The sequence below is a fragment of the Equus asinus genome, chromosome 14 (assembly GCF_041296235.1).
Source record: "Equus asinus isolate D_3611 breed Donkey chromosome 14, EquAss-T2T_v2, whole genome shotgun sequence".
NCBI classification, from domain to species: Eukaryota; Metazoa; Chordata; class Mammalia; order Perissodactyla; family Equidae; genus Equus; species Equus asinus.
Genome location: NC_091803.1, coordinates 12895896 through 12907724, shown reverse-complemented (window position 1 = coordinate 12907724; position 11829 = coordinate 12895896). Strand labels below are relative to the sequence as shown.

The 11829-nt window shown below is 38.3% G+C and overlaps 1 protein-coding gene across 1 annotated transcript in view; it reads right to left on the bottom strand.

The window, feature by feature from the left end:
- Positions 1–547: 547 nt before the first annotated feature.
- LOC139039782 (cytochrome P450 3A12-like) overlaps positions 548–11829 on the bottom strand; it is a 36664-nt gene continuing 25382 nt past the window's right edge. The window contains exons 12-13 of the mRNA XM_070484305.1: positions 3280–3442; positions 548–1098 (exon numbers count right to left, since the gene is read on the bottom strand). Of these exons, the coding sequence (XP_070340406.1) occupies positions 1003–1098; positions 3280–3442 (259 nt within the window). The 3' untranslated portion in view covers positions 548–1002. The remainder of the gene's footprint in view (positions 1099–3279; positions 3443–11829) is intronic.

The window sequence follows — 11829 nt, the reverse complement described above, 5'->3', positions numbered from 1 at the left end:
TAGGACAGAATTATCCAGGAAAGAAAGAGGGAAGGGATGGAAATTAAAGGGAAGTGGCAGAAAAGGAAAAGGAAAAACTTATGTAGCTTCTGAAACCAAACAAAACTGATGAAATTTGTAGCCTGTCTGCCCAACCAATGATCAATCAATCATTTTTTTTTTAATCTGATCTCCATTGTATTAAGACAGTTGGGAGCTGAGGAAGGAGTATAAACACATATAATAAAACATCTTTCCTACCTTTCAGAAACGTCAGGGGAGATGAGATGAAAACTAAATCAAAGCTAATATTATAATAATGAGTGCCTCATTTGAGTATTACAAAAAATACGCACTCCAAAAATGGGAGCACTAAAGTATGAATACACTTTCTAAGAAACAGGCAAAATCACAGTAGATTAACTCTCACCTGTCTTAATATATCAAATGAAAGCTCTGAAAAGTGCCCACCCACTCAGTCATTGTGATGGTTAAAAACGTTTAGTCACTGACTCTCACTGATTCAGTTCTATAGATTTCCCCTAACGTGCAAGAAGGCATCAAAAAGTACTTTTGTAAGGAGAAGTTTATTGATTTGCTCAATATAATATTTTATAAAATATTCAAAATGAATGTGTGATATAAATGTCTCTACTACAGTCACCACACTAATCATTGTGTTCATTAAAATTGTTGATAAAATTGTTGAGAAATTTTATTCTCGATCAGTGTTCAGCAGAAGTAGATAGTACTAAGTGTGGGAGGATGGAGATCATCCTGCAAGAACCAGACAAGCTGAGTTCACATACCCGGCACTCACTTGTCCCCTGCTTCATATCACATAACATGTAATACTCTACATAGACACTTGGAAAATCAATAAACGTAAGAATCCTCAGGCATCCATCACATGCAGTAGGTTAAGCCCACCTTCATTCTGAATTGTATTCACAAAGTAAATTAAGATCTCTGGTGTTCTGGGATACAGCTTCCTTGAAGAACAGTGGAAGTCCTTAGGGAAAGTCAGGCTCCAGTCACGGTCCCATCTCTGGGCTCAACTTTTAGAACAATGGGCTTTTGTGGTTTCACAATTGCTTCAGTGCCTAATTTTATGGGTATCTGCAACAAACAAGCATATGAGAACTGATTGAGGAAGCACTGCCAATAACAGAACAAAGTAGACAAGACACATAAAGAACGACAATGTTTTACAAACATATAAACTACTTTTAACATCACATAACTTTAATTCTTTATATTTAGTCTGTAAGTTGCATCAAGACCAAATAGCAAAAGCATTCATCCATCCATCCATTTATTCAAGAAAATATCTATGGAGCACCCATTCTGGACCAGGATGGAGACAAATTCATGTTGGCTTGTATTCCTTTTTGATTTAAATTTTAAGTAAAAAGTATGAACTTCTACAATTAAAACCAGATTCTTATGGATTATAGGAAACTTTTTTGAAAAGCCATATAGAATTAATTTTGTCTATGATGGACTTATCAGGTGATCCAGAGTGTTATTACACATTTTAATTATATTGCTTCATCCTCAACTTCTAGAATTCAGTCACCTCTCCCAGTGGAAGCCATCCAGTTTCATGACTGGAAAGGTTCTTTAGAATATTATTCCTGCTCTCCAACATCTCTTGGATCACTTGAAGAGTGCAAATGGTGAACTTCTGAAATACAGTACTTTCACTGATAGTTTTCACCCCTTTCTCACCCAGTCACTCCTTAAGTGTTGGGGAGGCCAGCAGCAGAATCGGCTTTGGGACTCAGTTGACTGAAGCGTAAGCAAAGTATCATGGAGAGTAAGAAGTGCCAGTCTGTGGGTGACTAGGAGTTCACAGGGAGTGTCTGTACCATCCCAGGTGTGCCAGAGATCTGCTTTCTCTCTTTATGGAATCTCTTTTGTCATACTTACAGCATTGCCACACAGCTACCCTAAAATCATAAATAAGATGGGATCCATCTCTATCCTCTCCCCTGCAGGGAGCCTACTTAAGGGGAGGAGCTGCACATTACGTGCATGAGTCCTAGAAATAAACCTTATTATAGGGCCTGATTTGTTAGGAATCAAAGGCTAAAGTTCTTCTGTATTCAGAAGAGATATTCCGTATCTTTCTATAAATTTAAAACCTTGTTATTTTATGATTATATATGGTATGCATACTTCTCCCCTGCAGACACATACACACAAACGCACATACAAAAATGTCATTTGTTAAAATTTTATAGTTAAAATTTTTCAAAATTTGTATCCAACAGCTCTAAGTAAACTTCAAATTATTCCTTAACCATTTGCTGAATGACTACAAGACACCAATGGAAGTTTATGATGGGAATAAATGAGGTGCAGGAGTTAAAGACATTCATAGACACAAAGAAAACATACAAACCAAACTGGATGGTTGAATAACAAAGTATTAAGTTAGGCGATCTGACCAATGATACCAGCCTGCAATAACTGATAGAGCAGAGGAAAGAATGGGCTCTGGACTAGATGGGAAGGCCCCCATAGAGGGGCTTTGGGATTCATCTAAGACTTGAAGGATGAGAACAGAATGAGGAGGAGAGTGAGAAGAACATTCATGGAATTATTACTAGGATGTAAAAGGCACCCAGTTTTACTAGAGCAGGGCTCCTGGAATATGAGGTCAAATAGGTAGGAAGGACCTAGACTGTGCGAGTCTTTCACATCTGGCAGAAATTATTTAAATTAGTGATTCTCAACCTTGCCTGCACATAAGGTACAATAGGAGTGCTTTTAAGCCACACTCTAGGTGAATTATTTTAAAGTCTGAGATTTCTTAAGCATCAGGAGTTTTAAAGATCCGTGGTGATTTCCTTATACAGACAGCAGTAGAGAACTGCTGTCATGAATCTTCTGTAAGTTTTGGCGGAGAAGACCATCCTTCAGCAGTCATGACATGGTGATCGCTGCACTTAATAACTGCGCAAGATTTTCCCTTCCTTCCAGTGGACTTGAAACCAAATTTAAAATTTTACTCAAGTCCAAAGGACTGGGCATAATCCTGTCACACTAACTGCATTGGCTCCAGATGATCTTTATAGTTGGATCTTATAAAGTCACAGACTTAGCAATACAGAGCTAAGCGCCTTAAAGGTCACAGATGGCTCCAAATAGATTCTTCAGCTAATAGAATAAATTTACCTTTGGATAGAATACACACACATGCACACACACACACACACGCACACAGACCCCTTGACATAAAAAAAAAAACCCTCCCAATAAAACGTTATTTGTGAAGAAACTTGACTGTCCAACCTCTGTTTCTTTACAAGGTTTGAAGGAGAAGTTCTGCAGCACTCTGACGACAGCAAGTTTCATGTTCATCAGAGCAAATCTCATGCCAATGCAGTTTCGGGGCCCGGTTCCAAAAGGCAGGTATATATAAGGATTTATGCTGTCCTTGTTCTCCTTACTGAACCTGGATCCACAAAAGTAGATGAAAGCAAGTTATTGAAACATAAAAACCACAAAAGCTACAGGTTTGGAATTCTCACTTAGCCTCCTCAATCAGTAGTACACAGGATACTGTTGTGGGCTAGTCATTGACATGCAGCTATGGATATTTTTTGTAAGAACTGTAAGTTACAGACCATTTCTATTCCTCTTCCCTATAGTAGCTTTCAGTCTTGTTGAGGAGATGAGATGAATGTCATTTAAAAGAAAATTTATCTTTAAACAGGAAAACTACATTCAGGGTGGTGAGATGTTCACAAAAAGAGATGAGAGTGATTCAAGGAAAAGTAAGTCTCTGCCTCCAGTCACTTATGTTGGTCATGTGCACATGCAGGAAGGAAGAAGGAGAAATGCCTCCCATTATTTACAACGTTATTTTCCTTTCTCTTCCCTTATTTTCCTTCCCCTCCCTCTCTCCTCCCTTCCCTCTCTCTCTCTCTCCCTTCTTCCTCATAGAGTAGCTCATTTCAGAAGACTTACATGGGCATATGATGCTACTTTACTATAGTATAATCACTGATTTCTTTATCTTTCTGTTCCACTAAGCCATAAACTCCTTGAAGGTTAGACCTATTTTTATTTCATTTGATTCCTCAATATGTGACTACATTAAGAAAACTTGTGGTAGAGGTGTCAAGATGGTGGCATAGGCAGACTCTGAACTCACCTCATCCCACAAACACAACAAATTTACAACTATTCTTGGAACAATTAGCCCTGAGAGAGAACTGAAAACTGGTTAAATAGAACCCTCACAACAAGGGACAGTCATGACTGCGGTTGAAGAGGCATAAATGCCTTATGCAGAGAAAAAAATCCACATTTGTAAGCTGTGGGGCATCATGGCCTGCTGGGAGCAATCCTAAGGTATGCAGCCTTCCCTGGAGGAGTGGGGGACCTGAGCAGGGGAGAGTTACTGCTATAAGCATCTATTAGACTCAGCACAATCAAGACGAGTCTCATAATATCTAGCTTTGCTGGCTCTTAACAACAACAGGGAATACCCCCAGAAAAGCTATAAGACATAGGAAAAAAAGGCCACCTCTTAAAGGGCCCACAGACAAATTCACCCATTTTGGAGAACAACCTAAAATCAGCAGAAAGAAAGGTACACAGTCCTTTTGTGAAAAGAGACCCCCCAGTAGGCTCTCAGTGCATCTTGGTGGAAGGTGAGACCTCTCCAGGGACTGACACATTGGCAGCAGCCATCATTGCAGCCTAGTACAGATGTGCTGACACAAATGCTGGAAAACGCCATTGGCCTGTTAGCCCAGGGTCTCCTCCACCTACTAGAGTACTGATTTAATCCAACTCCACCAGGGCAAACATCATACACAAGGCACTGGCCACATCCAACAGCAAGCCTTTGGGCAACTTGTGGGCCTGCATTGACTGGGTGCCTGGATAATCTGCAGGCAGGCAAGTGCATCTGCCTCTGTGGGGTGGGGCATGCATAAGGAACAGGTAGAGTGTGTGGGGCCTCTGCAGTGTGGGAACTGGTTCTGCTTCAGGAGGTCAGGTTGTGTGCACAGGACAGGACTGTGCTGATGTTGTGTGTGGCCCTGTGGGAAGTGGGGCTAGTCAGCTGCAGAACATTTGTATTTCTCAAACAGCCACATAGGGATCAGATGCACCTTCCAAAGCCTGAAACAATTGGGTTCTATGTGGCTGGGGCCAGCCCGAATCAGCTGCAGTCCTAAGAGAGCTGACAATAGCCTTGCAGGCCAGGTGTCTACACAATTGTAAGCCCTTGAGCCTTGCAACCAGCCACACTGGGGGTCTACTCACTTAGCAGAAAAACCGCAACAGAAATGTGCTATTAGACCTTGTAGGCAACTGTGCTGGGTCTCCCCTTGCCTGATAAAATGACTGCAGAGACCATAGCAGCCACAGGCAGCTGAGCATTACAACCAGCTAGCCTGGGGGACAGCCTAGCCTCACTGGGCATCTGCAATAAGAGCAACCTTGCCACAGCAGAAGGATACACATAGGCCACACAAGTGTCACTCCTGGAACATTTGGAACTGGTGGCTAGAGGGAAGCACTCTGCTGGGCTTCATAAGGCTTCTCTTACATAAGGAGACCCCTCCAAGGTCAGGAGACGTAACTGACTCACCTAATACATAGGTGACACAAAACTACATAGTCACAGAGAAAGAGGCAAAATGAGGAAGCAAGGGAATATGTTTCAAGTAAGGGGACAGCACAAAACCCCAGGAAAAGAACTAAATGAAATAGAAATAAATAATCTAACTGACAAAGAGTTCAAACAAAAAGTCATAAGAATGCTCACTGATCTTTGGAGAAGGTTGGATGAACTCAGTGAGAACGTCAACAAAGAACTGGAATATGTAAAAAAGAACCAGTCATAAATGAAGAATACAATACTTGAAATGAGAAAACCACCAGAGGGACTCGAAAACAGAGTAGATGATACAGAAGAATGGAACAACGAGCTGGCTGGAAGACTAGAGAATATCCCCAAAGCTGAACAGATAAAAGAAAAGAGTATTAAAAAGAACAAGAACAATGTAAGGGACCTCTGCTACAACATTAAGCGAGCTCACATTCATATAATAGGTGTCTCAAAAGGAGAAGAGAGAGAGAGACAAAGGAACAGAGAATCTATTTGCAGAAATAATAGCTGAAAAATTTCCTAACCTAAGGAAGGAAACAGACATCTAGGTACAGGAAGCACAGAGAACACCAAACAAGACACAACCAAAGAGGTCCACACCAAGAAACATCATAATTAAAATGTGAGGAATTAAACACAAAGACACAATCCTAAAAGCTACAAGAGAAAGGCACAAGTGACATACGAAAGAAAACCCATAAGGCTATCAGCTGACTTCTCAGAAGAAGCCTGACAGGGTAGAAGGGAGTGGCATGATATATATAAAGTGCTGAAAGGAAAAAACTTATGGCCAAGAATATGATACCCCAAAAGGTTACCATTCAGAATGGAAGGAGAGATAAAGAGTTTCCCAGACAAGCAAAAATTAAAGGAGTTATCACCAAGAAATGAGTTTTACAAGAAATGCTAAAGATACTTATTTAAGGGGGAAAGAGAAGATCACAAATAGGAATAAGAAGAATTATCAAAAAAAAGCAATAAATTCACTGGTAAAGGCAAAAATACGGTAAAGGTAGCAGATCAACAAACTATGAACCTAATATGAAGATCAAAGACAAACGTACAAATATTACCTATTTCCATGGTAAGAGGGTAATGGACACACACATAAAAAAAAGTTAGATATGATATGAAAAACATAAAAAGTGGGATGAGGGGAGTAAAAGACTAGGGCTTTTGGCAAGAGGTGCAAACTAAAGAGACCATCAACTTAATACAGATTGCTATATACATAGGTTGTTGTATGTGAACCTCATGGTAATCACAAACCAGATGCCTATAATAAATACACAAAAATTAAGAGAAAGGAACCTAAACATAATACTAAAGAAAGCCATCAAGCCACAAGGGAAGAAAGCAAGAGAAGAAGAAAGGAATAGAGAAGAACTAGAACACCCAGGAAAAAAGGTAACAAAATGGAAATAAGTACATACTTATCAACAGCTACTGTAAATGTCAATGGACTAGATTTCCAATCAAAAGGCATAAGGTGGCTTAATGGATAGAACAACAAGACCCATGTATGTGCTGCATACAAGAGATACACTTCAGGCCTAACAGCACACACAAACTGAAAGTGAAGGGATGGAAAAATATACTCCACGCAAATGGCAAAGAAAAGAAAGCTGGGGTAGCAATACTTAGACAGAATACACTTTAAAGCAAAAACTGTAACAAGAGGCAAAGAAGGGTACTACATAATGATAAAACCCAACAAGAGGATATAACACTTGTTAATATCTATGCACCCAACATAGGAGTACCTAAATATATAAAAGCAATTATTAACAGACATAAAAGGAGAAATAGACAGTAATGTATTAATAGCAGGGGACTTTAACACTCCACTTACATCAATGGACAGATCATACAAACAGAAGATCAATAGGGAAACATTGGTCTTAAATAACACATTAGACCAGATGGACTACACAGATATATACAGAACATTCCATCCCAAAACTGCAGAATACACATTCTTTTTTAATGCACATGGAACAGTCTCCAGGATTGATTGCATACTAGGCCACAAAACAAGTCTCTTTAAATTTAGGACGACTGAAATAAGACCAAGTATCTTTTCTGACCACAATAGTATGAAACAGGAAGTCAACTACAGGAAGAAATCAGAAAAGAGATAAATACTTAGGGATTAAACAAAATGCTGCTAAATAATGATTGGATCAATGAAGAAATCAAAGGACAAATAAAAAATATCTGGAGATAAATGAATATGAAAATATGGCATTCCAAAACTTATGAGAAGCAGCAAAAGTGGTTGTAAAAGGGAAGTCTATAGCAATACAGGCCTACCTCAACAAACGATCTAACATTGCACCTAAAGGAACCGGAAGAAGAAGAACAAACAAAGCCCAAAATCAGTAGAAGGAGAGCAGAATTAAAACCAGAGACTAAAAGAACAAAAGAAAAATCAAGGGAAAACATCTGGTTCTTTGAAAAAAAATAAACTAAATTGACAAACCTATAGCTAGACTCACCAAGAGAAAAAGAGGGAAGTATCTAATAAATAAAATCAAAAATTAAAGAGGAGAAATTAAAATAGATACTGCAGAAATACAAAAGATTATAAGAGAACACTGTGAAAAGCTATACACCAACAAACTGGATAATCTAGAAGAAATGGATAAATTCTTAGAATCATACAACCTTCAAGACTGAGTCAAGAAAAAATAGACAATTTTAATAGAACAATCATCAGTAAGGAGATTGAAACAGTAATCAAAAACCTCCCAAAAAATAAAAGTCAAGGACCAGATGCTTTCCCTGGTGAATTCTACAAAACATTCAAAGAAGACTTAATACCTATCCTTCTAAAATTCTTCCAAAAAATTGAAGAGGTGGGGAAGGTTCCTAACTGCTTCTACAAAGTCAACACTACCTTGATACTAAAACCAGACAAGGACAACCCAAAGATGAAATTACAAGTCAATATCACTGATGAACATCAATGCAAACATCCTCAACAAAATACCAGAAAATTGAATATGACAGTACATTAAAAAGATCATACACCCTGATCATATGGGATTTATTACAGGGATACAGGGATGGTTCAACATTTGCAAATCAACCAATGTGATACACCACATTAACAAAATGAAGAACAAAAATAAAATGATCATCTCAATAGATGCAGGGAAAGCATGTGACAAGGTACAGCATCCATTCATGAAAAAACGGTGAATAAAATCTGATGGAAAGAAAGTAGCTGAACATCATACAGGCCGTATATGACAAACCCACAGCTAATATAATTCTCAATGGAGAAAAACAAAAAGCTATCCTTCTAAGACTAGGAACCAGACAAGAATGCCCACTTTCACCACTCTTATTTAACATAGTATTAGATGTCTTAGCCAAAGCAATAAGGCAAAAGAAAAGGGATCCAAATAGGAAAGGAAGAAGTGAAACCATCACTATTTACAGATTGCATGATATTATACATAGAAAATCCTAAAGAATCCACAAAAAAACTTTTAGAAATAAAAATTGAATGGCAGAGTTGCAGGATACAAAATCAACATACAAAAATAGGTTGGATTTCTACACAGCAACAATGAAGTAACAGAAGAAGAAATTAGAAATACAATCGGGTTTACAACTGCAACAAAAAGAAGAAAATATCAAGGAATAAACTTAACCAAGCAGGTAAAAGGTCTGTACACTGAAAATTATAAAACATTGTTGAAAGAAATAGAAGAAGAAACAAAGAAATGGAAAGATACTCTGTGCTCTTTGTCTGGAAGAATTACCATAGTTAAAACGACCATAATTCCTACAGCAATCTACAGATTCAATGCAATCCCAATCAATGTTCCAACATTTTTCACAGAAATAGAACAAAGAATCCTAAAATTTATATGGAAGAACAAAAGAGCCTGAACAGCCAAAGGAATCCTGAGAAAAAAGAACTAAGCTGGAGGTATTACAGTGCCTGATTGCAAAATACACTACAAAACTATAGTACCAAAAACAGCATGGTACTGGCACAAAAACAGAGACGCATATCAATGGAATGGAACTGAGAACCCATAAATAAACCAACACGTATATGGACAATTAATTTTTGACAAGGGAGCCAAAACACACAATAGAGAATGGAAAATCTCTTCAATACATGGTTTTAGGAAAACTGGACAGCCACATACAAAGGAATGGAAATAGACCATTATCTTACACCTTGCACAAAAATGAACTCACAATGGATTAAAGACTTGAATGTAAGGCCTGTAACTATTAAACTTCTAGACAAAAACATAAGCAGCATGCTCTTCAACATCAGCCTTACCAGGATACTTTTAATTACTATGTCTGACTGGGTCAGGGAAACAGTAGAAAAAACAAACAAATGGGACTACATCAAACTAAAAAGCTTCTGCACAGCAAAGGAAACCATGAAAAAAAAGAAAAGACAACCTAACAATTGGGAGAAGATATTTACAAACCATATATCTGATAAGGGGTTAATCCCTAAAATCTATAAAGAAATCATACATCTCAACAAAAATAACCCAACAACCCAATTAAAAATTGGCAAAAACATCTGAACAGACATTTCTCCAAAGAAGATATATACATGGCCAACAGGCACATGGAAAGATGTTCATCATTAACTACCAGGGAAAGGAAAATCAAAACTATAGTGAGATACCACCTCACTCCAGTCAGAATGGCAATAATTAACCAGACAGGAAACAGTAAGTGTTAGAGAGGATGTGGAGAGAAGGAAACTCTCATACACTGCTGGTGGGAGTCCAGACTGGGCAGCCACTATGGAAAACAGTATGGAGATTCCTCAAAGAACTAAGAATAGAACTGCCATACGATCCAGCTATTCCACTGCTGGGTATTTATCCAAAGAACATGAAAACATGAATGTGTAAGATACATGCACCCCTATGTTCATTACAGCATTATTCACAATAGCCAAGACTTGGAAGAAACCTAAGTGTCCATCAAGAGACAAATGGATAAAGAAGATGTTGTAAATATACATAAAGGAACACTACTCAGCCATAAGAAAAGATGAAATCTAGCCATTTGCGACAACATGGATGGACCTTGAGGGTATCATGCTAAGCAAAATAAGTCAGAGGGAGAAAACCAAATAGCATATGATCTCACTCATAAGCAGAAGATAAAAACAACAAACAATCACATAGAAACAGAGATTGGATTGGTGCTTACAAAAGGGGAAGGGAGGAGGGACGAGGGCAAAAAGGGTGATTAGGCACAGGTGTGATGGTGGATTGTACTTAGTCTTTGGGTGGCAAACATGATGTAATCTACACAGAAATTGAAATATAGTGATGTACATCTGAAATTTATGTAATGTTGTGAACCAATGTTACCACAATACAGTAAATAAATGAATAAATAAAAAATAAAATCCAACTTCACAAAAAAGAAAAAGAAATATTGTGGATTTGGGGAAAGTGATAATGGTATTGTTGCATGTACTTTTTAAAGAGTCCTTATATTTTGGAGAACATGATGGGATAGTTATACATGGTATGTCTTAAAATAATATGGGAATTAGGAAAAAGATAGCAGTGGCGTCTGAATGAGGCAGCTGACATGGACTTATGGATGTTGGACAGGTAGTGGTCACATATAGATGCATTAAAAGTATTCCATAGACTTATGTCTATGGGATATGCTTGTATATATGTCAAATACACATACACTTGTGTATTTGTCAAAATTCCTCATGTTAGGCATTTTTTAACGTTTGTATTTCTCACTGCCTGACCCAGTCCCTGACAAGCAACAAGCACTCTCCGTCTATTTGATGAGTAAATGAATCAAAGAGAAGTACAGTTAGTGGTTTTATGGTCAAGAAGTTTAGGACGGGGAACTGCTGAGCTTGGAGGAACCGCAGAGGTCCTCTGGTCCAGAAACAGAAGATTTGGCCAACTCTGACTTCTTCTTTCAATGAGTAGTACATGTAGACACTATGCCAGCACTAGGGACACCATGGCCAACAAGAAAAGTCCCTGCCATTAGGGAGCTTATCCTCAGGGGCTAATAAAAGTTTAGATCCAAGCCAAAGCCCTAGAAATTTTGTTTCAAATTTTGCTCACAATAAAATAAGTGGGAAAGCATTAATGCTTTCCAGAGTTCAAGCTGTGCCCAAAGTCGGATCTTGGTTCTGAATTCCCAGAAAAGCATCCTCAAGACCCCTCCAAGGAGGA